We start from the raw sequence: 27,141 nt of genomic DNA on the forward strand, positions 1-27,141 counted from the left end.
TGTGACACGCAACTTCTATTTATAAAACCTGGGGTGTCTCCGTGCCTCCTTGCAGGAGTTGCCTGTCTTTCACCAGGAACTGATCAAGGTTTGGAATATGGTCACCTCCAGTCAGAGCTATCCTCTGGGAGCCACTGTTTAGGAATCCACACCTCCATCAATGAGGGTTTATATGGCTGGCAGAAGAGAGGGATCAAATTGGCAACATGATCAGAACTGGAGATATATTGGATAGTGGAGGAGTGGGCTGGATGTTGCTGAAAGAACTGGCATGATGTGTGTCCTTGGGCAGTGTCTAGCTTGCAGCCAAAGCCATCAAGAATCTTAAGAAGTAATGCTCAACCCTTACTGAACTCAAGGTGTTGAGGTGGCCCAGGTGTGTGGAGCATTCCCATCTGAGCTGATCCCTGCTCAGACAGAATTTCTCATTGGTGCCAGGCCCCAAACACCCCCTCAGGAGCCTCAGCCTGAGCATCTCTCAGAAATTCCCTCTGTGCCATTACGCTCTACATGAAGGAGTACCTTGTATGGGCTGCTCTTGCACACTGTTAGGAATCCCGACTTACCTGATTCCCAGAGTGCCCTGGGAGTTTCTGCGCATGTGCTGATTGGGAGCAAGCTGTGCATGCACAGCCCAACGTTTGGAGTTCTTTAGGCAGAGGACAAGGGCCCAATGCACTTGTGTGAAAAAGAAAATGGCGCAAAAACCCCAATTACTAGGGCACAGAGGGGAGTCACGGAGAGGGCACAGGGAGAGGACCCAAAGATGGAACCCAGAGAGGGAACCCAGGTTGAGGGGGCAAGGAGAGAGGTCCGAGAGAAAGAGAGAACTGGGGAAGCAGCTACCAGGAGGAGGAGCAAAGAAAGAGACTCCAAGTAATAAAAGTGTTGTGGTTAGTAGCCTCCAAGTAGTGAGGGCATGGGAGAAGCCCTGGAGAACTGAGAAGACAGCAGAAGGTTGGTGATTCCTTGCTGTGGGCCATTGGGGAAAAGGTTACTCTATGGAGCAGTGTAATGCTACTCAGTGTAGCTGAAGAGCAGAAGTTGTGCTTGTGAGTTGGTGCTGGAGTACAGACTCGAGAATCCAGAGGAATATAGTGTCAGGAAACGAGATTGAAACCCTTGGGAGGTGAGCAGTCATTGAGGCAGTCCAAGTCAAAGCTATTTTTGGGGGGAATTCAGAGGTTAGATCTTCGAAGGTGAAGACTGGTATCTCTTGCAAGAAAGACAGTTTCAATGAGATTGGTTGACTCACAGTGTTTACTGAAGTGTGGGTGGGCTGCTTAGAAATCTGTGGGACCTTTCTTGGTCGCATCTGCCATTTATTGTGCAGCGTTCTATGTTCAAGCACAGTTTGTCTGTTAATTCACATGTACTTCATATTGATTCTGAATGCTATAGTATAAGATTCATATTGTAAATTGTTTTACTCTTCTAACTGTGTATAGCAAAGTTTATTTTGATTATTCAGAAACTGTGGAATCTTGTGAGTTTATTCTCTTAGTAAGTACCTTGGATCTCAAAGTTTGTCTACTTTAAACAAAAAGTTACTAGTCCCTAACCAGATTGTACTAAAACTTGGGAGTCTGGTCCAGGATCATTGTGACATCCTCCATTTCCTTGTGCTTGTCGACTTACCGGACACACCATGGTGTCCTATCCTGCCATCTGGAGGAGGTAGTGATCCCTGGTTGGAGGTTTGCTGCACAGGAGTCCTCCCATTAACCACAGGACATTTGGTGTGGTTGGTGTTGCATGCTGTGGTTCCATGTAATAAATTGTTAAGTTGATTCATGGACTCTGGGCCACCTGTAATTTCTGTGATGTGGAAGAGTCTGTGTTTCACATCAGTGTAGAGTCTGAGAAGTTGCAGCCCCTCTTTCATTATCTGATGGGGCTGCTCCTCAATTTCTGGTTTCACTTAAATCCCACGCTCCTGATCTTTGGCTGCCCAGTGCAGCGAGGAGTGCGCAGATCAGACGATCTCCTCATGGGACTGCTCCTAGGCCTGATCAAGATGGTCGGGCAGTTGGGCAGTCGCGAGGGTTGTTCGTTCTGACTGGCTGCTTCTCTTCTGCTAGGGATGGGCGATAAATGTTAGCCTGGTCAGCAACGTTCACATCCCTTGGAAGAACTTTAAAAACTGTCTATACCCAGGTATCTCTGGAGAGGGAACCTGCAGTGTCTGCTGGTATGCTTTAGGGCTTCCACAACTGGTGGGCACACTAGGGACACTGGAGTGCATCATCACCCTCGGAATATCACTTTAATCTGATTGGCTAAAATTCCTTTAAAGTTTTGGGGGTTTTTTGTTACAGTTATATTTTTACTGCTCCTCTCAAAAGGGCCACTTAGTATCTCTTTATTGGCGACCTTCTGGTTGAATTAAAAGAGGTATACATAGGCACAAACTAAAACTGTGATTATTGGGTTAGAAGATGTAGCTTTTAATGTCTAATGCTGTAAACAAATATGAAGTGTGTAGAGGTTCGCTGCAGTTCTATCCTTCACCAACTGACTTCCTGGAATAGAAAATTCTGCATTTTCCTGAAAAAGTAAACAGGGATAACACTTCAAAAGTAATTTGTTACTTCTAAAGTGCCTTGGACTGTCACAAAGATGTAGAAGAGCCATATAAATGCAAGCCTTTGTTTTTATTTTTATTGCTCTCACAAACATTCAGAATTAATTATAGTTTATTTGTGTCTGAAATGCAGGTTTTACGTGTCTATTATGATCGTTTGGTGGATGATGGAGATCGAGCGTGGCTTGTTGACTGCCTCCGAGAAGTGACGGAGAGTCAGTTGGAAGAGGACTTTAATGAACTCTTCATACACCTTGATGCTGATGGTGATGGCAAAGTGATGGAAGATGAGCTACGTAGCCTTATGTTCTGTGATTTCAGTGACCCGAAAGGTGATGACAAAGGCTACAGAGAAATCTTTGATAGCAGAAAGTTACGAAAAGTGGTTGAAGGTCATTTGGATGAGTTTAATAACCTCAGTAAGAAGCCCATGAACCTGGTTGTATTCAGATTTGCAATTGAGCATGTCTGTCGAATTTCCCGTATCTTAAAGCAGCCCCATAGCCATGCACTTTTGGTGGGAGTTGGGGGCAGTGGTCGTCAGTCACTAACCCGGCTTGCATCACATATGGCTGACTATATTCTGTTTCAAGTGGAAATTTCCAAGAGTTATGGTTCTAGTGAATGGCGAGAAGATTTAAAACAAATATTCCGAAAAGCTACTGAAGGCGAGATGCAAGGTGTTTTTTTATTTACTGACACTCAGATTAAACAAGAGTCATTTCTAGAAGACGTCAACAATTTATTGAATGCAGGAGAAGTGCCAAATCTCTTTGCTGTGGATGAGAAACAGGAGGTTTGTGAACGTATGCGTCTAATTGACCGTCAAAGAGATAAATCAAAGCAAACTGATGGAAGTCCACTGGCACTTTTCAACATGTTTATTGAGCGCTGTCGTAATCAGTTACATGTCGTTTTAGCAATGAGTCCAATTGGAGATGCTTTCCGTAACAGGCTAAGGAAGTTCCCAGCACTTGTCAACTGTTGCACCATAAACTGGTTTCAGGTAAGTGTATCACTCACATGTTTATTTGAATGAAAAATGAATTATATTTGGTTAACCGCCTCTGTGTGGTAAGTTTTTGAATCAGATAGAAAAAGGAGTAGGCCAATTCGCTCCTCAAGCCTATTCTGTCTGCCATTCAATGCAATCCTGGCAACCTGTGACGTAACTCCATATATCCCCCTTTGCCTCATATATCCTTTAACACCTTTGGTTAACAAAAATCTATCAATCTCAGGTTTAAAATTAACAATTGACCCAGCATCAGCTACCATTTACAGAAGAGAGTTCCAAATTTCTATTACTCTGTGTGTAGAAGTTTTCCTAATTTCACTCCTGATAGGCCTAGCTCTTTTTTGGGCTATGCCCCCTCATCCTAGATTCCCAAATAACATAATTTTTTTCTTTCAATCAGCCCAGTCTTTCAATCAGTTCCCCATATATCTTGAAAACTTTGATCAAATCACCCTTTAACATTCTAAATTTCATGGAATACAATCATAGTTTGTGTACTTTCTCCTCCAAGATAACCTTTAGAGTGCAGATATCATTCTGGTAAATCTATGCAACACTTCCTTCAAGGCTAATATACCTTCCCTAAGCTGTGATGCTTAGAACTGAACACAGTACAACAGATTAGATCTAATTAGGGCTTTATATGATTTAAGATAACTCCTACCCCTTTATATTCTATCCCTCTAGATAGGAGAACCAACATTCCATTAGCCTTTATAATATTTTCTGTACTTGTTCATGACATTTTAATAACGTACATGGATCTTTAAGTCTCTTTGGACCTCCATTGTTTCTAACTTACCACCATTTAGAAAGCTTTAGAAACTTACCACCATCTATATTTTTGCCCCTTCACCTTGATTATTAATATCTCTTTGTAATTTTATGCTTTTATCTACACTGCTTACAATGCGGACTATCTTTGTGTCATCAGTAAACTTGAATATGTAGCTTCCTATCCCATCATTTAAGTAATTAATAAATACAGTGAATATTGGGGCCTGAACACAGATCCATGTGGAACACCATGATTCACATCCTGCCAATAGAATACCTGCCCATAATCCCAACTCTGCTCCCTGTCACTCAGTGAATTTCCCAAACAGGTCAATAGTTTGCCTTCAATTCCATGAGCTTCAACTTTAGTTAACAGTCTCTTTTGAGGGACTTTATCAAATGCCTTCTGGAAGCAAAAGTAGACATAAATGGGGCATTTTCAAGTTGGCAGACTGATGGGGATCAGTGTTGGGGGCCTCATCTATTTACAATTTATATTCATGGTTTAGACAAGAGACAGAAAGTAATGTGTCTAAGTTTGCTGACAATACAAAGCTAGGTAGAAATGTTAGCTGTGAGGGGACCACAGAGAGGCTGTAGAGAGATATAGTCAGGTTAAGTGAGTGAGTAACAAGATACCAGGTGGAGTATAATGTGGAGAAATGTGAGGTTATTCACTTTGGTTGTAAGAATAGAGAAGCAGAATATTTTTTAAGAAGTATGAAGATTGTAAGTTCAGAGAGACTTGAATGTACTCATTCATGGAACACATAGGGCAGGATTTTATGCCCCATGGGCGGGTGCATACATGACCTGATTGGGCATAAAATAGTGCGCAATGTCGGGCGAGCGTCCCAACATCACCGTGCACCCGCGCAATATTTTGATCGGCGGGCGTGCGCGAGAGTCGGCAGCACACCCGCTAACAATTAAGAGGTCTATTAAGCCCTTAGTCAATTAATTTAATCCTATTTTCCACTGCCCGTCCAACCTTATGGTTGGAGGGCGGGTGAATCAGCCAGACGGCCTTTTGATTTTTTAGCAAATCTCATCCACGGGCGGGATGAGGTTTCCACAATTAAATAAAAAATAAATATAAATTATTGACCAGGATTTTTATTCTGTTGATGTTATTGTGAATGAGTCCCATGTCAGGACATTTTTTTCAGATTTTAAAAACCTTTATTTTTGATTTGAAAATTGTTCAGCTCCTTGAGGCAGCTCACTGCCTTCAGGGAGCTTTCAGTGCGCGCTCCTATCCGCATGCGCAGACCTTTGCGCTTGCACTTCTCCTGCCCCCACCCCTGCAGTGTTGAGGTTCTCAGCACGCCTTTCACACTGGCTGGCCATTCAGTGTGAAACCGCAGCCGGGGGCCGATCGCGGGTGGTGGACCGTTTCTTGGCCGCCCCCGGGCCTGTCTGCCGTGCCCGATGACCCGAAAATTCTACTCATAAAGTTAGCATACATGTGCAGCAAGCAATTGAGTAGGCCAATTGCACGTTGGTCCTTAATGCAAGGGGTTTGGAGTATAGGAATAAAGAACTCTTGCTGCAATTGTACAGGGCTTTTGTGAGACCACACTTGGAATACTGTGTGGAATTTGGTCTCCATGTTTAAGGAAGGATATACTTGCATTAGAGGCAGTACAGTGAAGGTTCACCAGATTGATCCCTGGGAAGAGAGGGTTATCCTATGATGAAAGGCCGAGTAAATTGGGCCTATCTTCTCTTGAGTTTAGAAGAATGAGAAGAGATCTTATTGAAACATACAAGATTCTGAAGGGGCGTGACAGGGTAGACACTAAGAGGTTGTTTCCCCTTGCTGGGTGGTCTAAAGAATGGGCACAGTCTCAGGATAAGGGGACAATCATTTAGGAGAGAGGAGAAGAAATTACTTCATTCAAAGGGTTGTGGAGCTTTGGAACTCTCTACCCTATCGTTGAATATATTTAAAGCTGGGATAGACAGATTCTTGATCTCTCAGGAAATCAAGGAATGTGGAAAGCAGGTGGGAAAGTGGAGTTGAAGCCCAAGATTACCTATACTGAACAGCGGAGCAGTCTTGATTGGACTACTCCTGCTCCTTGTTCTTATGCCCATACAAGTAACATCTATAGACATTCCCCTGCCCACTACTTCAATCATCTTTACAAAATATTCAATCAGGGTTGTCAGGCAAGACCTACTCTTTACAAATCCATGCTGGCTCTCTCTGATCAGCTGAGCCACTTGGAACATCATGGACCAGGGCTCCTGAAACATGGTTTCACTGCCTTGATGGCTCTGAGTAAGCAGTGCAGTACAGTCCAAAGAGAATCTCCAAGTTTTTGTGGCCTGCTAAATCCTCCATAATCTATAATCTCACTATTATCAGGACACAGCCATTACCCCCTGGGATCTGGAAGCCACCTCGAAAGAGGGGAAACACCAGGAGGCAAAGAAAAGGCATTTTGAGCCCCTTGCAGCTTATATAAGCATTCAAGCTTATTAATAAATTTGAAAACCTTGATGTCAATCCTACTCTCATATTTTGGATCAGTGATTTCCTTTGCAACAGGACCCAACGAGTATTAGTTTCCATGAAATACTCGGAGTCCATGTTAACATATACTGGGTCTTCTCAGGGCTGTGTACTTTCACCTTTGCTTTTTATCCTCTATATCAAAGATTGGCAATCAGAGTATGAAGACATAATGATCCTGAAGTATGCCGATGATATGGTGTTTGTGGGTCTCATAAGGAATAATGAGGGAAACTATAGGGACGTGATGGAAAAGTTCATAAAATGGTTCAATGGCAATTCTCTTAAACTGAATGAAAACTAGATGAAAGAACTGGTTCTAGACTTTAGGAAAAAGCCAGTTAATGATATCATTCCCATGAAGACCCTGTAAAGATAGATGATGTGGATATTTAAATAGTTACTAACTACAAGTATCTAGGTATCAAAGTGGATAATAAGTTGAATTGAAGGGAACAGTGCACAGTTGTGGTGGCCAAGGGACATACATGAGTATACTATCTTGGAAAATTAAAATCCTTTCAAGTAGATCCCATAATGATAAAACTCTTCTATACAGCTGTAGTTGAGAGTGCTATCCAATTTACATGTCTCTCCTTGTACTGTTGTTTTTGGAAAGTAGACTCTTTAAGGGTGCAGAGATTATTGAACCAGGCCAGAAATGTATTTGATGAGTAGATCTTTCTTGACAAAACCTGCTCTCGAAGAATTTTGACAAAAGTAGTGTGTCATGAACAATGAGAATCACCCCGTCTCAGTATTACTGCTGGCTGCGTTTAGGGAAAAGGATACAATCCCTCAGTTGCAGGACAAATTGGTTCCAAAGCTTGTTTGTGCTCTTCTCTAAAAGCAGTTTTAACAGAAGTTTGATATATGGATGAATATATATACTTATGGTTGGACTCACTGGCTGATTATTTTAATGCATTGGAAAAGTTCTTAATACATTTTTTAATTAAAGCTATCCACTATGATACACTGGTTTTCTTTCTTTTTATTGTTAATACTCTTCTTTATGTAATGTTTTAATGAATGAGCAATGTGCCTGAAATACCTTTATACGGACAATAAAGTAAAATTAAAATTGAATTGAAACCAAAAAAGCTATCAGAGAATGGATTATGAAGCTCTGCTTCCACTGAACCAATTTCTCCAGATTAACATTGACCTGCCATTCTTTATATTCACATCCACCTTAAGCACTCCACCACAGCATTGCTTTGACCACCAACAATAGAAGCCACCAACAAAAACCTTTTTACAATTCCTTTATCTAACAGCACATCCAACTATACAAACAAAAATGAACTATTCATTCTTGTACAATCCCTTGTTGCCTGTGTTACGGGCAAAGTTCCCTCTAATCTCTGTTTGTGGCAGCCTTGTTACACTGCATGGGCTGGGATTTTCCAGCTCCTCACACTGGTGGAATCTCCTGGTCCTGCAGATGTGAATGGGAACTTCAATGGCTCGCCAGCCACACCGCAGGGAAACCCGCCACAGGGGTGCTGGAAAATTCTGGCCATGGTGTTTTTAAGATTTTCGCACACCTTAAAGGGAATGTTGCTGACCTGCGGCCTTTTTGTTCCCTTCAGAGGATGCTGTTTGCGGGCCTCCTGGTCCCCCAGTGGAAACATGGCCTCCCTTGTGGCCTCCACCTGGATCAGTGGTGCCTCCTATGCAGTGTCACTAAATTTTATAGCCCTCTCACTTACCTGATCCATCATTTTTCTTGACCTTTAGCGTTTGAACATCACTTTCTGCCAGCCTTCAGTTCAACAGTGCAGTTTCCCTTTAGAGATGGAAGCAAGGTCGAGTTGTTCAGCCGCCGAATCCATAGAGAGTGCGGCCCTGGCGTTTCAGAGCGTACACCACGTCCATGGCAGTGACAGACTTGCGCTTGGCGTGTTCAGTGTAGATGACCGCATCCCTGATCACATTCTCCAGGAAAACCTTCAGCACCCCGCGAGTCTCCTCATAGATCAAACCCGAGATCCGCTTGACACCGCCACGGCGAGCCAGGCGGCAGATTGCTGGTTTGGTGATGCCCTGGATATTATCACAAAGCACTTTTCAGTGCCGCTTTGCTCCGTCTTTAGAGATGGAAGTGAGGTGCAACACATGCTAGCGTCACATGCTGTTAGACTCCCATTATATGACTAGGCAGCCAGCAGTGTGGCAGACTCTTGGCTCCATGTTACAATCATGGTAATGAAGTTTGGCATGAAATTTACCTGCTGGCCACCTCCAATGGAACCGGTGCAGGCAGGTTGTGAATTTGGCCCCTGCATCCAAAAGCTAACGTAGTCCAATTTATAATTCTTTATATTAATAAACAAGGGAGAATTGAAATTATGCTGTAGGCAGATTAGCGGGGGAATGCTTAGCATATTCATGTTATATTGCTCTGTTAAACTAGTATACCAAGGAATTTAATTTCAGTGTATTGAATGTTGGCTGTTAATCTTCACACAACATAATTAATCAGCAATTTGTACCTGGATCATGTAGCTATCACAATACTACACTTGGTTGTAAGTTGTCTTGTTGCACATGGTTTTAAATCAAAACTGAATATGGAAAATTATATGTTGTGCTGGTACAAGTACTGGTATTCAAAATGTAGAGACCTTTGAAATCCTAAGGTGGTTGGAGAATTAAGATTTTATTGTAAATATATTGGTAGATTTAAAGAGAAATTGTTCTTAAAATGTGAGCAATGCTGGCAAACTGCCTATATTGCCCAGCTCTAGTTGCTTTAAGAAGGTGGCTGTGGGGCTTCTCCTTGAATTGCTGCAGTGTCTGTGGTAACAATACTCTTTCAGTGGTGCTAGATGGGGAATTCTAGGATATTGACCAAATAATGATGAAGAAATGGTGAGATATGTCAAAGCCAAGTGAACCCTTATTTTTAAACAGTGATCCCTAGTTCTAGATTCACCCACAAGAGCAAACATCCTTTGAGTGTGTAGACCATTTGAAAAGCCAATAGCGAGCTTTTTGTGGGTATAAATAAAGAAAGTGGATTGTTTATTTACACCCTCACCCTGAAATCCAACACTATGGCACTCACTCACAAATATGCCTTGGAGGGGAACTTGGAGGTGATGTTCCCACAACATGGGGGAGAATTTTCTCCCTGTCGGGTAGGCCAGTCGGGAGCGGGTGTGGAGCTGATCGCCGTCCGTGATCAGCTGCATGCCGCCATTTTACATGGACAGGCCAATTAAGGCCCGCCCAGCATGACGCACGCCCAGTAGCGCTCAGTGCTACCTGCGCGGTCGGAGGGAGGAGGGAGAGTCGGGGCCTGCGTTCTTTCACATGCATGTATGCGAAAGAGGCAGAAATTGCCTCAGGGAGATTAATTTCTTAATGAGAATTTTAAATAAAGCAGGTAAAAAATCATTTCCAGATGTCCTTTCATGTGACAGTGTCACATAAGCTGGGACATGTTGTTGAAATTTTTGAAAGATATTTATTAATTTGATAAACTCTTCATGAAACCCCATCCCGCCTGTGGATGAGGTTTAATGAAAAATGTGAAGGCTGCCTGGGCTCTTCGCCTGCCCGCCAACCTTAAGGTTGGATGGGCAGCCCTGTCAATTTCTTTAATTGGTTTATTAATGGCCTTAACAGGCCTTTGACAGATTGGCGGGCGCGCAGCCAACTCCGGTGTGTGCCCGCCGAATGGAAGATCGGAATGACGTGTGGTGACATTGGGACGCACACCCAACATCACCACGTGTCATTTTGTGCGTCAGCGTGCGGGGTGGGCCCAGCACGCCGAAGAGAAAATTCTCCCCATGGTTGTTATGGGCACGGTGAGAGAGACCTGCTGCAATCCCTGTTTTTTTTCCCAAATTTCCAGAATTAGTAAGCTTTTAAGAGGAAGATGTCTGTGTTTTGCATATGAACATACGAATTAGGAGCAGAAGTAGGCCTCTCGGCCCCTTGAGCTGTCCCGCTATTCAATAATATCATGGCTGATCAGCTTGTAACCTCAACTCCATATTCCCATCTACCCAATATATCCTTTGACCCCTTTGCTGCTCAATAATTTATCTAGCTCTGCCTTAAAAATATTCAAAGACTCGGGCAGAATCGTCCCAGATTTTACATGCTGGCCGCAATGGCAGCTTCTTACACCATATCGTCCCAATCTCACCGCATTAATTATGCATTCCTGGAAAACGCCCTGTTTCAAATTTCAGGTGGGCTCTCAATTGCCTGCCACACCATTACCTCACCGCTTCCTCACACAGGGTGCCATATTTAAAGTGTAGTCGCGTGCACATCTCTCAGTGCTTCCAGCCCAGGACTGCCGTACAGAAGACAGAATGGCCCTGAAAGGCAAAAAGACTATAACCCCCAGGTTTAATGATGTGTCCCTTGAGTCCCTTTTGGACAGCATGGAGGCCCGCCATGATGTCCTCTATCCCCGCTTTGGCTGTAGGATGGGCAGCAACATTACCAATCTGGCTTGGGAGGCGGTGGCAGTGGTGGTCAGCACCAACGCCCTGCAAAAGAGTACAGCCACTTAGTGCCGAACAAGGATGAAAGATCTCCTCCTTTCCACTAGGGTAATTCACTCTTCTCATCACTCTCAACTCACACACTCACAAACCCATCACACATCCACAGGGCCCTCACTCACTGCCAGTTCAAGGGACATTAGCATTTCACTCACTCACACACGCCTTCATTGCCCTCATCCCATCTATGGGACCACTCACCACCCACACAGGCCAGGCATACTTATCATCTGGCCTGGCAGGTGCCTGCTTACACTCTCTCCATCTCTATTTATGCAGGACAAGTTGGCACACAACAAGAGGGAGAGGTCAAAGGCCGGTGGAGGAATACCTGAAAACCAAGGTCCTCACGGACTTTGAAAACAGAGTCATCAGTTGGCCGGCGAGGATCTGGACTGTTCCTGTGCCGACAGTGAGGTCGGCGCCTGTCTATCAAGTGAGGATCCAGCAGTGCAACATCTATTAGTCAGCCATGCTGTGGGTGATGTGTCCTGTTTCACAGACCACTGCCATGCACTAATTATCTCCCCTTGCTTCCGCAGGCAAACATGGGAAACAGCCGATAGAGTCCATGACCCAGGGCCTCCAATTAAGCCCCGAAGAAACCTCTGAAGAGGAATCTGAAGGCACCTACATTGAAGACCCATCATAGCACTCACGAACACCCTCCACCAGCGCAGAGACACACAGCTCGGTGGGACCTAGCTTCACAATAGCCTTGGGATCACAATCTGGTGAGCACATTGTACTTTCGGATGCACAGCAGGCAACAGCAGGGACTTCGCAGATCTCCGGCACTCAGAGGACTGCTGGAGGCCAGAAATTTGCTGAGTCTGAGTCGGATGAGGAACTTCTGAATTCAGTCATACCTCAGATGCTGGAGCTACAAAGACAAGCTTGGGAACATCAGGAAGGGATGTCAGTGGCACTCCTCAGGTTGCAAGGTATGATGGAGGAGCCTGTCTGCCTTCAGGCTGAGGTGATGGCGCCAGCATGCCAACGCACCAACGTCAACACTGGCAGGATGGTGGCCAACATGGAGACCTTGGTCCAGGATGTCGCTCCTGCACTGCTGTATGGGCTGAACTCCATCACTGATGCCACTGTTGGCCTCCAACAGTGTGTACGTGAGAAGGGTGTGGGGCAGCTCAATCTCACTCTAGCTTCCCCTTCTCCTCAAGGAGTCAGCCAGGTACCCCCAGGCACCCATAGGGAGGAGGTTCAGCAGGTGCACACCCCGGAGCCATCCACCCAGGTGACTCTGGGAGTGTCCGGCCCATCCGAATTCCCTCTTCCTGTGACCCCAGCAGCTCCAGCTCCACAGGTCGAGGAGGGTGTTACTGCCACACAGCAGGATCCTGAAAGCAGGCCGGGGCCCTCCAGGTCTCAGCCCTCCAGAAGACACATGCCAAAATCATCACAAACAGGGAAAACAGGTCAGCAGGCTGCCTCCACCTGTGGATGTCTGGAGAAGACCAAGATGTAGTGGCAGTGTTAGGAAGGTTAAGAAGATGTAACTCTTTCGAGTTATCAACAGTCACAGATTGTAACTCTTTCGAGTACATTCACAGTTCTTGGTTTCCGGGAGTGGGACATGAACCCACAACCCTCTGATTCAAAGGCGAGGGTGCTATGAATTGAGCCACAGCAGGTGTTAATCACTTGTACATAATGTTCACTATTGTAAATAAACTCTCAACAATGTCTCCCTGTCTATGGCTCCTTTTTCTGATGAGCAGTGTTCGTATCACTCAGATGTGAAACCTTGATCCCTGCACAGGATAAAGGCAGGTGTCTCAGTCCAGAGCCTCTTCTCTGTGCTTTGTGCAGCCTTCGGACCAAAGTGATGGTCCAACCTCACACTCGCTGGACACATTACTGATGCCTGCACCTCGATGGTGCTCGTCATTGCTGCCAGAATGTTGTGGGCAGGCATCACAGAGTTCCGTCATTCTCTCTGTGTGTTCTCAGCACCTTTAAGGTGGGGCTGGCTCCCATCTCGTCAGCATCTGTCACCAGTGACTCCTTAAGGCGTCAGGTGCTGAAGGCTGGCAAAGGATCAGTTGCTTTTAAAGTTTCATGGCTACATCTCAATGATATGATCCTGATCATACAGAGCAAGCAGCCAGACTGTTTGCATGATGCCTGCCCCTTTACTTCCCCTCTCCTCACCGTCCAAGGGCCCAAACACTCCTTTCAAGTGAAGCAGCGCTTCACTTGCACTTCCCTCAATTTAGTTTACTGCATTCGCTGTTCCCAATGTGGTCTCTTCTACATTGGAGAGACCAAACACAGACTGGGTGACCGCTTTGCGGAACACCTTCGGTCTGTCTGCAAGCATGACCCAGACCTCCCTGTCGCTTGCCATTTCAGCACACCACCCTGCTCTCAGGTGCACATGTCCGTCCTTGGCCTGCTGCAATGTTCCAGTGAAGCTCAACGCAAACTGGAGGAACAGCACCTCATCTTCCGACTAGGCACTTTACAGCCTTCCGGACTGAATATTGAGTTCAACAACTTTAAATCATGAACTCTCTCCTCCATCCCCACCCCCTTTCAGATCCCCTTTTTTCCAATAATTTATATCGATTTTTCTTTTCCCACCTATTTCCATTATTTTTAAATGTATTTCCATCCATTGTTTTATCTCTATCTTTTAGCCTATTTCGATCCCTTCCCTCCACCCCCCTCCACTAGGGCTATCTGTACCTTGTTCGTCCTGCTTTCTACCCTTAATGTCACCATTAACACATATTTTAGCTAATATCACCACCATCAACACCTCTTTGTCCTTTTGTCTATGACATCTTTTGGCAATCTCCACCTATCACTGGCCCTCTATCCATCTCTACCTGTCCCACCCCACCTTAAACCAGCTTATATTTTACCTCTTTTCTATTTTTTCTTAGTTCTGATGAAGAGTCATTCGGACTCGAAACGTTAACTGTATTCCTCTCTGCAGATGCTGTCAGACCTGCTGAGTTTTTCCAGGTATTTTTGTTTTTGTTTCCAGTTCAATTTCTGTTTAATGATGCCCCCCAGGATGTTGATAGTGGGGGATTCACCGATGATAATGCCATTGAATGCCAAGGGGCGATGGTTAGATTTTCTCTTGTTGGAGATGGTCATTGCCTGGCACTTCTGTGGCATGAATTTACTTGTCAGTTATCAACCCAAGCCTGGATATTGTCCAGAGCTTGCCGCATATAGACACAGACTGTTCAGTAGCTGAGGAGGTACGAATGGTGCTGAGTATTGTGAAATCATCCACAAGCATCCCCATTTCTGACTTTATGATGGAGGGAAGGTTATTGATGAAGCAGCTGAAGATGGTTGGGCCTAGGACACTACCCTTAGGAATCCCTGCAGTGATCTCCTGGGACTGAGATGATTGACCTCCAGCAGCCACAACCATTTTCCTTTGTGCTCAGTTTGACTCCAACCAGTTGAGAGTTTTCCCCATGATCCCATTGACTTCAGTTTAGCTAGGGCTCCTTGATGCCACACTTGGTCAAATGGCATATGATTCTTAATGTAAATAAACATGTGTGGTCCAGAACATGGAACCCAGGTTCATGACATGAGAATGTCAGTTTGTGGAGAAAATAAAAAAGATTACTGACTGTTCACTGAAAGTATCTAGCCAGTGACAATAACAAAACTAACCATCCACTTGGATGCATTAGAAGGACATTCAATTACAAACTGAAACAAGTTATTCTATCTATGGATAAGATGGTGAGGGAACATTTGGGATACTGAGTGCACTTTGAGCACTCTACCTACAAAAGGGATGTTGAAGCATTGGAGGGGGTTCAGAGAAAGGTGTCAACCTAAGAGGAGTCACAATGCTGAGTGGAATAGTTGTCGTTGCAAATAATTATTTAATCGGTAAATGTGGAACTAAAGAATAGCAGTACAAAATTAACAAGCCTCAAGAAAAACTGAATTAGAACATTTCCCCAATCCCATAACACAATAATACTATGAAAATTAACCCCTTTAAAATATTTAGGGGATGAAATTCCTCCTAGCCACAACTGAAGCAGTAATAGCTTAAATGGAAAATTCTAAGTTATCAAGTGAAATTTTACCACTATAATTAGCCATTGGTCAATAGGCTGAGGAGGAGCTTATATTGTCGGCTGTCCCTTGATTTGAGGACGACGTCTATTCAGGATCATAAGTTTCTGCCATGGGTCTTTGTGACTGAACAGACTGATTCTTGACCTTCAAATCTTTGGGCACAATGTGGCAGGATATCCCACAAGATAGTGGGATCCAGAGTGCAGGATTTGCTTCCTTTTGCTCAGAAGAAGCATAAATAGAGCTAACTAAATACTCTGGGCTTAAGTTTATGGGAAGATGGACCGCTCGCCCCCACTCCCCCTGCCCCCCCACAGGAAGGAAGGCCAGCTGACAGCCTACGCATCTGAAAGTAGCCTGCCCCACAACCATAAAGCGCTGCTGGCAGACTAAATGAGGTGAGATTGGGACTTCCGCCCCTGAATGGGTGGATGTCCTGCCTTCGAGAACTGCCAACTAATCTGAGCCGGCAGCTCCAGCAGGCCCAGCAGCACCAGAGGTCAGCAATGGGTGCTGCCTGGACTGCAAGGAGGAGCAGGAAGAAGCGTGATGGCTGCCGGACTCAGGTAAGTCCCAGGCTTTTAGATTGGGGAAGGATCTTAGAGCCCAGGGAGGAGGGAGAGGGGTGTGGGTTTTGGAGGGCAGGTGGCGAGGAATGAAGTGGGCTTGACACCTTGTGGGGTGGGTGACCCTGTTGAGCATATGGCACTCCCAATGATGTGCTTTCCCACTGAAAATACACCCGGTGGGGGGGGCGGGTGTTGTAAAATCCAGTCCCCTGTGAAAACCCTCCACCTATTAAGTTCTCATAGGTCTAACCCTACTCTTTCTCTCCAAATGATTTGGCTTTGGATTGTTTTGTCATTTACTGTAGATACTTTTGCAATGCAGCTGTTAAAATGTATCATGTTTCAGGATTCAAAGGTGATTTTCCTTTGTAGAATGATGGAAATTCCTGTTTGTATATAGAGGTTGAACATCTTTCAAAGTTTATGAGACATCATGATAATTCTATGTAAAAACGGTTTTCCTTTATGTTCTACAATGGACATGGAAAACCAGCACTGGTAATAAGGCAGGTGTGATAGATAATATTGTTGAATGCTTTGTAAAGAATTGAGTAGCTACAACAAAATCAAAATACTGTGGATGCTGAAAATCTGAATGAAAGCAGAAAATGCTGGAAATATTCAGGAGGTGAGGCAGCAACTGGGTAGCGATGAACCAAGTTAGCTTAAAAACAAAAAACTACTGCGGATGCTGGAAATCCAAAACAAAAACAGAATTACCTGGAAAAACTCAGCAGGTCTGGCAGCATCGGCAGCGAAGAAAAGAGTTGACGTTTTGAGTTCTCATGACCCTTCAGCTTATTCAGTTGATGAAAGCTGCTTGCAGTTTCTTCTTCCACCTTCTTGCTCCAGATGCTTCTCTTCTCTCCTGACTTGGCTTTGCATATTCCTCCAGCCTCAAAGATAGTGCTACCAGACTACCAAGACTGCAATGAAGTAGTCAAAGTAATGCAGCGCTAGCAAGAACATATTTTCAGGTCAGAAATCAGTTATGGAAATGAGAATAAAGGCCAAAGCACACTCAAAAGTTAACCATCAACTGAAAGGACAAACCAGCAACCAACCTTATGGGTTGGATTTTGCAGCACCCTCTCTGGTGGTATTTTTGGTGGGGCGGGAGGGCCTACTGTCTTCCCACCTGCCCCCAAGCTGTCCCTTATATTATGTTAGGTGGATGTGTGCCAAAATCGCCAGCCCCCCTGCCAAAATTAAATAAAGAATTAAAGGTCGATTGAGTTTGTTACCAAGCCAACTGGCCAGGATCTTACACTGCCCATGTCATAATAGGATTGGTATGGGCAGGCGGGTGGGAGTGGCAGGCCATTTTTTGAGGCCAAGCTGAAGAAAGATGGGAAGGAAGGGGGGGAAACACATCATACCTGTGTGCATTGGGGCGACCCCTCTCCTAGATATCACCTCCCCTCATTCCTCACTGCCCGTCCTCCAAGACACTGACCAGCAGGCCCCTCCCTCCCCACCCTAAAAGCCTGGGACTTACCTGTCTTTGGCAGCCATTGTTCTTCTTGCTGCTCCTCCTTGCAGTCCTGGCAGTACACACTACTGAGCTCTGGAGCTGCCAGTATTACTTGAGCTGCTGGCCGATCAGAAGTCCTATTCTCACCTAGTTTAGCTTGTCAGCAGTGCTTTCTGGCTGCAGGGTGGGCTTCTTCCAGGTGCACCGGCTGCTGGCCGACTTTCCTTTCGGGGTGGGAGTGAGGAGTCTTATCATCCCACCGGTAAAAACCATCTCTACGTATTGGACAACTGAGCTGTCTTTGCTTCTGTTAGCATCATGAGTTGCTGAACAAGAGAAACCCAATCCAATATAAAGGGTATAACACCTTCGGTCTGTCCGCAAGCATGACCCAAACCTCCCTGTCGCTTGCCATTTTAACACTCCACCCTGCTCTCTTGCCCACATGTCTGTCCTTGGCTTGCTGCATTGTTCCAATGAAGCCCATCTCAAACTGGAATAACAGCACCTCATCTTCCGACTAGGCACTTTACAGCCTTCCGGACTGAATATCGAGTTCAACAATTTCAGATCATGAACTCTCTCCTCCATCCCCACTCCCTTTCCGATCCCCCTTTTTCCAATAATTTATCATTTTTTTACAACTATATTTTTGTCTTTTCCCTCCTATTTTAAAATTTATTTCGATCTATTGTTTCATCTCCACCTTTTAGCCCATTTCGATCCCTTCACCCCATCCCACCCGCACAAGGGCCATCTGCCACTAGCTTGTCCTGCTTGCTTCCCTTAATGTCCCCATTAGCACATCCTTTAGATAATATCACCACCGTCAAAACCCCTTTGTCCTTATGTCTATGACATCTTTGGCAATCTCTTCTTGACCCCCACCTATCACTGGCCCTCTATCCAGCTTCACCTGTCCTACCCCCTTCTACCAGCTTATATTTCACCTCATTTCTATATGTCTTAGTTCTGATGAAAGGTCATACCGACTCGAAACGTCAACTGTATCCCTCTCTGCGGATGCTGTCAGACCTGCTGAGTTTTTCCAGGTATTTTTGTTTTTGTTCTAGATTTCCAGCATCCGCAGTATTTTGCTTTTACCAGTATAAAGGGCGGTGGATTTCTGGTGTGGGCCAGACACGTGAGTGCAGCACACAATATTTGATAAGTAGGCGTCTGTTTTGTATCCTGAAAAATGGGCATGCAGCCAATAAATTCCTAGACCAGTTTTCTGAATTTCACCAGCTATTTTACAGCATCAAATATGTTACATCAACAGATTTTAATAATCGATTGATTCCAATGTACATCACAGAAATCTTAAAGCAAATACCAATTTGGATAAGGAATAAAGCTCTCACTTCACAGTATGTTCATTGTGGCTCATTTGGTAGCACTCTTCCCTCTGAATATCTGGAGCCCTGGGACTTGAGCACAGAAATCAAGGCTGACACTCCAATGCAGTTCTGACAGAGTGCTGCCTTTCAGAACCAGGTGGATGTTAAAGATCCCACAGTACTATTTTTAAGAAGAACAAGGGAGTTATCACTGGTGCCTGGCCAATATTTATCCCTTAAACAACATCACAAGAAAAACAGATCATTATTATATTGCTGTTTGTGGGAGTTTGCTGTTGACTGCTGTATTTCCTACATTACAACAGTGACTACACTTCAAAAGCGCTTGTGACATCTGGTGGTCCTGAAGCACAATATAAATAAAGTCTTTTTTTCCGTTGTTTTCAGTAGAATTTTCATGTTAAGTTGAGTTTGCTACTTATTTGTTACCACTTCACTTTATTTAGTCTTGGCCTGAAGATGCTTTGCAAGCTGTGGCAACACGCTCTTTGGGGGACATTGAAATGTCAGAGGAAATACGTCTGGGCTGCATCGATATGTGCAAGAGTTTTCATACCTCAACAATTGCATTGTCTGAAACATTCCATACAGAACTTCAGAGATATAACTATGTGACTCCTACATCTTACTTGGAACTGATCTCCACATTCCAAATATTACTTGAAACAAAAAGAACGTAAGTACAAATTAAACGGAGCATTTTGTAGTTTTAGGTTTTCAAAAATTGCTATATCTGACATTTGATCAAGTAGTCAGGCCTAGTTTGTCCAAGTGGATTGAGAATGTATCATTTTGTTACAGATTCCTCATCACTGGATTAATGAGGGTTGACTATATTCTCAAGTAGAATTGTCTGAGTCCTTGTGCCTGTTTAAAATCAAACTTAGCACCCATAAAGGACAGCAGAATGCCTTATTTCCCCCAAATAGCATACATGGCATAGTTCAAAGAAAACTAAAAGTTGCAATAATTGAGTGGGTGGTGAGTTTAGAAAGGCCACTGGTTATTGAATATAAACCTGTTTTCCACTCACAGGAAGTAATGTGCAGTAATCAGTTGGTCTTTGCAATTTATTTCAGCAGCAGGAACCTTTAACTAGTTTTGAGCAATATGCTCCCCCCACTGGCAGAAGACATGGTAACCAATTGAGGTTTTCAAGAACACATTGGGCTTGATAACGTTGAGGACGGATTTCCTGTGTCCCGGTGTAAATGTCACAATGAGCCTGCCCCCATTTGAATGGTTCACCTCACTTTATTTTTTCAGCTGACAGGCCTTTAATTGTTATGAGGTGAGACTTTCACTCCTTTCCCGGAGGAAGTCACCCACATAGAGCTGCTGGCCAATCGGAGGCTGGCAATTCTGCATTACCAGCAATGTCACGAGGAGTGGTAGCCACTGCTGGCACTGCAGTTAGACCAAGAAGGAGGCATTCAGCGATGGACATGGGCTTACAGGATCTTGGGCTGGCAGGGGCCGGCAAGGGGGGTGGGAAGACACGGCATTGATTGTGCACTTAAGGGCCTCAATTGGGCCACAGGGCAGGAGAGCCATCCGACATATACAAACACATATGAAATAGGAACGGAAGTATGCTATTCGGCCCCTCGAGCCTACTCCGCCATTCAATAAGATCATGGCTGATCTGATTGTGTTTCGAATTCCACATTCCCATCTACCTCCGATAATCTTTGCCTAACAAGAATCTATCTACCTCTGCTTTAAAAATATTCAATGACCCCAGCTCCACCACCTTCTGAGGCAGAGAGTTCCAAAGTCACACAACCCTGTGAGAGAAAAAATGTCTCATCTCTGTCCTAAAAGGGCAACCCCTACTTTTAAAACAGTGCCCCCTAGTTCTGGACTCACCCACAAGAGGAAACATCCTTTTCATGTCCAGCTTGTCAAGACCATTCAGGATCTTATATACTTCAATCAAGTCACCTCCTCATTCTTCTAAACTCCAGTGGAAACAAGCCCAGTCTGTCTAACCTTTCCTCATAAGTCAACCCGCTCATACTAAATATCAATCCAGTAAACCTCCTCTGAACTGCCTCCAATGTATTCACCCTTCCTTAAATAAGGAGACCAAAACTGCACACAATATTCAAGATGTGTTCTCACCAATGCACTATATAACTGAAGCATAATATCCTTTCTTTTATATTCAATTCCTCTCGTAATAAAAGATAGCATTCCATTAGCTTTCTTAATTATACCTGCATACTAACTTTTTGTGACTCATCCACTAGAACACCTAGATCCCTCTGCACCTCAGAATTCTCCAGCCTTTCTCCATTTAAGTAATACTCTGCTTTTTTTATTCTTCCTGTCAAAGCGAACAACTTCACATTTTCCCACATTATACTCCGTCCGCCAGATTTTTGCCCATTCACTCAACCTATCTATATTCGTCTGCAACCTCCTTATGTCCTTTTCACAACGTACTTTCCCACCTATTTTTGTATCATCTGTAAATTTAGCTACCATCCCTTCGCTCCCCTCACCTAAGTCATTGATATAAATTGTGAAAAGTTGAGGTCCCAGCACAGACCCCTGCGGGACTCCACTCGTCACATCCTACCAATCAGAAAAAGACCCATTCATGCATACTCTCTGTTTTCTGCCAGCTAGCCAATCTTCTATCCAGGCTACCATGTTACCCCCTAAACCATGACATTTTCCACAATAACCTTTCATGTGGCACCTTATCAAATGCCTTCTGGAAATCCAAGTACAGCAAGTCTACAGACACTTTCCCCACCGCTCATAAAATCACAGTGAGGCAGCGGGCACATCACCGATGGCATGGTAATATATTGTTCAGGTTCACCTGCCTGCTTTCCCATCTGCCAGCAGCCTGTAAAATTCAGCCCATTCTCATTGTGACTGTATTACAACAAAGACTAGACTTCAAAAGTAATTTATTAGCTGTTCAAATTCGGAGCCACAGGTTTACAGATGAACTAGTAACAAATTATTGTGATGGAAAACAAATACCATAGATTCCCATACATGATGTGAAACATTTGTGGATGTGATTCAAGAGTGAAACCAATGGAGTCTAAGAACAGCTTTCTCCCTTTCACTTCCCCATCTATTTGAATAAGGAGAGTAAGAAAATAAGTTGAAAAACATATAGCACTCTGACCTCTCTTTGAACCTACCATCAAAAAGTGACATTTCGTTCATTTTCACAATCCAAAATGAAGTCGAAAATCTTATCGGTCCAGACACTCAATAGTTATCCATGGCAGTCGTCTGCAATAAGCCCAAGTAAATATGATGGCCAAATCTTGCTGCAGCAGTATATTTGTGATGTGCCTTGTTAGTTAGACTTTTTCTTGTACCCTCCAGCTTGAATATAAATTATGTTGTAATTTGTGAGCTGATAGCAGCATGACAAGGGCAACAGGGCAGCTGCAACTTTAATGAATGGCGAGTTCAACAGGATCTTAAGCAGATTTAAGGGACGAGAAAGAAATAAAGGAACAATGGAGAAGGAGGGTGAATTGGAGTCAAACCAAGTTCAGAAGGAAAAATAAAAAGAGGGAAATGTTGGATTGAGAGAGACTGAAAAGAGAGACAAAAGGAAAAGTAAGAAACAATTAAAAAATTAAAATGCGAAATTTTCTAAATCTCCCTGCAATTTACTGCATGCAGGAATAAGACTGGAAGGTTTCAATTGTTCCTTTTGTGGGACAGAGATACTGATTAGCATTGAATTGGCAATTAACACATTGTTAAAATGGTTCCCGCTGTTGATTATCAGTGCTAACTTCCTGTGGCAAGTTTAATTTCTGTTTAATGTGCAAGTTCAGCATGTTCTTAAAATAATGGGGTAGCTAAAGGCAAGATCCCATTTGTGCAAAGCAAATGGCCTAAATCTACCAGCAAGTTTTGGGGTTTTCAATTCAAGGCATAGCTTTCCTTTCCTTGAACTTGCTTACCATTTTATGCATTAAAAACAGCATGTGTCATGAATTGCCTTTATTTTTCCAGAAAGATTTGGCTAGTTTAACAAGTGCAGATATCATTTAAATATGATGATAATGGTCCTCTGCCTGAATCAGGGTCCTTTTGTTCAATTGGTGTGTGTGGCCACCTGAAAATGCATATCCTTTAGTGTCTAGCAAATCGTGGTGGGAAAGGTGGAGAAAAAGCTTTCAAAGGCAATATTTAAAGAGATCCTCAACCCTGTCAAGTTAAGTCTCTGATTAGTCTGCAGTGGCTCAAGAAGGAAGCTCACCACCATCTTCTCAAGGGCAATTAGGGATGGGCAATAAATATTGAGTTCAACAACTTTAGATCTTGAACTCCCTCCTCCATTCCCACCCCCTTTCTGTTTCTTCCCCCTTTCTTTTGTTTTTTCCAATAATTTATATAGATTTTTCTTTTCCCACCTATTTCCATTATTTTTAAATCTATACCTTTTATGCCCTGTTAGTCTTTCCACCCCACCCCCACTAGAGCTGTACCTTGAGTGTCCTGTCATCCATTCTTAATTAGCACATTCGTTTAGATAATATCACCACCTTCAACACCTCTTTGTTCTTTTGTCTGTGACATCTTTTGATTATCTGCTCCTAACACTGCTTGCTTGTCCCTACAACCACAACAACCACCCCCCCCCCCCACTTCTCTCCCCCCCCACCCCCCCCCCCCCACCTTAAACCAGCTTATATTTCACCCCTCTCCTAATATTACTCAGTTCTGTTGAAGGGTCGTGAGGACTCGAAACGTGAACTCTTTTCTTCTCCGCTGATGCTGCCAGACCTACTGAGTTTTTCCAGGTAATTCTGTTTTTGTTTTGGATTTCCAGCATCCGCAGTTTTTTGTTTTTACATATGGGCAATAAATGCTGGCCTAGCCAGCGATGCCCATATGCCATGAAAGAATTGAAAAAAATAGACATTGTGCAGCTTCTTTTGGGCCAGATTTCTGGCTGTTTGGTAAGTGTTTCTCCATTAGTACTTTTGAAGATTGAGTTTTTGGAGATGAAAACAATTTCACAAACTATCTTCATTCTGAAATATTGAACATGGAAATGTTGCTGGGTTTTAAAGTTAAGGATCCCAAATCAAGAGGAAGGCAGCAAAGATATGAATGAGTTGCAAGAATAGACTGAAGAAGGCAAGGCATAGTAGTCATTACATCATTCAGTAGGAAAACATCATACCTGAACCTCAGAGGAGCAGTGGATAAAATGGATGTGTTTCGACAGGGAGACGATCACATCTGTGCCACATGTGGCAGCAAGAATTGGACCCCATCACCTGAGCCAATGGCAGTGAAGATCATTGCGGTTTTAACTTTATAATGAACCAGTAAATAAACTTGTATATAAGGTGTTGGTAATGTTTTGTATATTTTGCCTCTAGTGAAGTAGTGAAGATGAAAAGGAGATATGAAGTCGGTCTAGAAAAACTAGAATCTGCTGCATCTCAGGTAGCCTCCATGCAGGCTGAACTGGAGGCCTTGCAACCTGAACTGATAGTTGCTAGTTCAGCCGTGGATGAAATGATGATAATTATTGAAAAAGAGTCTATTGAGGTCTCAAGAACAGAGGAGATTGTGAAAGCTGATGAACTAATAGCGAATGATCAAGCCATGGCTGCAAAAGCAATTAAGGATGAATGCGATGCTGATCTGGCAAAAGCCTTACCTATCCTGGAATCTGCACTTGCTGCCCTCGACACACTTACTACACAGGTAAGGAAAAAAGTGTTAATTTTACTGACCTCCCTGAGTAAGAGGCATGCAATTATCAATTTTCACCTTGATAGCTTATAATGTGTTTTATAAGTGTAGACAGACCAACACATTTTAAATTTTTGCAATTATTTGTTCTAGGAATAATTTTTGGTTATTAAATGGCATGATAAATTAAACTTATCTCCAGCGGATTAATCCCAACTAGAACTTTGATTTTTACACGGGATGGCAGTCATGCGAGTGTGGGGGTAAGGCAGATGGAAAACAGTCTTCTCCGAAGAAACAATCCCAGATACATGGGTTTTGGTGTACCTCACAATCTGGAGATCGGAAAGCCCAATGCAGGGAAGGCCTTATGCTCCTCCTGGCTCTGCAAGAAGAGTTTTAAAAAAAGAAAATTACTTACCTCCAGGGGTCTCTTCTCCCCCCACCCCTTTTTCTATTAAGATGGCTTGGCATTGAAGCCAGAACCTCTTCCCTACACTGGACTAAATTGAAAATAATAGGCCCTGGTGACATAATTGGAGTGAAATCTGCATATTTGGAGAAGAGCAAGTTTAGATCAAAACCTATGAAGGAACTGTGGGAATTCAGCAGCCAAGTTCCATGGGGTTGGATTTTGTGGGTCCTCCCCACCACTGCTGACATATTTGAAGGTGGGAGGCTTGGAAAATAAAGCAGGTGGCCTTCCCACTGACTTCCCACCCACCACTGATCTGTCTCTCATATTATGGTGGCGAGGAAGGTGTGAGGCAACCCACCGCCCATAGGCTTATTGAGGCCCTTACGTGGCCACTTAAATGCCTCATTCTGCCTCCGCCACTATTTTGCATGCGGGAGGGGAAGGCAGATTGGCTGGCAACTTTCATTGTGCGGGCTGTTGTGAACAGGAAGGGGGGGACCTCCTTTGGGTGGGTCCCACATGCCCATCAGAGGCAGCCCCCAACATTGTACCTCCCTTTAATCTTCCCTATCAACCCCCACAACCAGCTTCTCAAATGCAGCCCCACACCCCCCTCGCTGGGGTCTGCCAATAGTGTTGCCGACCCTCCAGGACTGACCTGGAATCTTCAGGAAGAGAAGGTCAATCTCCAGGACACTGCTGTGTGAAATCCTGGAGAAACATCATAGGGACATTAAAAAAGAGTTTTTCTTTTAATTTTCTTTGAATATTTCTCTTTACCAGATATAAAAATACTAAAAATGGGTTGGGGGAAAGGCAATTTGGCTGACAGTCAAGCATCATCCAATTGGGTAATGAGTCTTTATGCTTTCCAATTGGCATCAGAAAGCAGCACATCACAACAGTGGATGTGTTGGCCAACGAACGGCTAGAGTGTGGGGTCATGAGAGTCATGTGATGAAACCTCCAGGAATACATTTGATCACAGTTGGTAACTCTATCTCCCAGACTTACCTTTTCATCTGCACTTCATCAGCCTTCTTCCTTGTAGACTGCCTTTAGTCCCAGCAGTGGCCACTGCTTGATTCTGGTGCTGCTGGGACTACAGAGCAGCCGACCAATCAGCTCTCTAGGGTGCAACTTCCTCCCAGATGGGTGCAGAACTCCCAATCTGAACCAATTAAGGCTGCTCCCAGTGTAATATCACAGCAGGGCAGCTGGGTTTCGGGTGGGCGGGCTGGCGACTGACTTATCAGTCCATGGTGATGGCTGTTCACCTGGCTTCTACCAGGCCCACAAGAATAAATTGCCCCTTAGATATCTGAGAAATCTGGCTGTGTCCAATATGTGGAACCAGATGATGTAGCCAATAAATAGTTGCTTGGTAGTACAGAAGTACAGTGAACATTGCTGAAAAAGGAGACATGCTATCGAAGCTTTTCATCTTCTCTCATCAGGACAGATGCAAGAATGAAATATAAATTGTTGCTTCCTTTAAAATTTGCAATCCTTGCATCTGTCCTGATGAGTAAAAACCTTCAACAGCATGTCTCTTTTTTTAGCAATACTCAAGTAGCTAATAGAATTGAGTTTCTCACATACCAGGTCAATTTGAGACAATAGGATTGATTAATATGTTGCAGAGATGAATTGGAATGGAATTTTTTTTTTTCACTCATGGGATGTGGAAGTTGCTGGCTAGGCCAGCATTTATTGCCAATCCCTAATTGCCCTTGAGAAGGTGGTGGTGAGCTGCCTTCTTGAACCGTTGCAGTCCACATCTTATAGGAATACCCACAGTGCTGGTAGGAAGGGAGTTCCAGGATTTTGATCCAGCAACAGTGATTATATTTCCAAGTCAAGATGTGAATGGTTTGGAGGGGATCTCCCAGGTGGTGGTGGTGCCATGTGTCTCCTGCCCTTGTCCTTCTAGATGGTAGTGGTTGTGGGCTTGGTGCTGTCAAAGGAGCCTTGGTGAGTTCCTGCAGTGTATCTTGTAGATAGTATACACTGCTGCCACTGTTCATTGGTGGTGGAGGGAGTGCCAAACAAACGGGCTGCTTTGTCCTGGGGGGTGTCAAGCTTCTTGAGTATTGGAGCT

General features: G+C 44.0%; 1 protein-coding gene across 1 annotated transcript in view; it reads left to right on the top strand.

Moving 5' to 3' along the window:
- dnah7 (dynein, axonemal, heavy chain 7) overlaps window positions 1–27,141 on the top strand; it is a 614,695-nt gene that overhangs the window by 367,409 nt on the left and 220,145 nt on the right. Inside the window, exons 40-42 of the mRNA XM_078551851.1 lie at window positions 2,718–3,590; window positions 19,369–19,598; window positions 24,304–24,634. Of these exons, the coding sequence (XP_078407977.1) occupies window positions 2,718–3,590; window positions 19,369–19,598; window positions 24,304–24,634 (1,434 nt within the window). The remainder of the gene's footprint in view (window positions 1–2,717; window positions 3,591–19,368; window positions 19,599–24,303; window positions 24,635–27,141) is intronic.

This window comes from Cetorhinus maximus, chromosome 11 (genome assembly GCF_964194155.1).
Source record: "Cetorhinus maximus chromosome 11, sCetMax3.hap1.1, whole genome shotgun sequence".
Taxonomy (NCBI): Eukaryota; Metazoa; Chordata; class Chondrichthyes; order Lamniformes; family Cetorhinidae; genus Cetorhinus; species Cetorhinus maximus.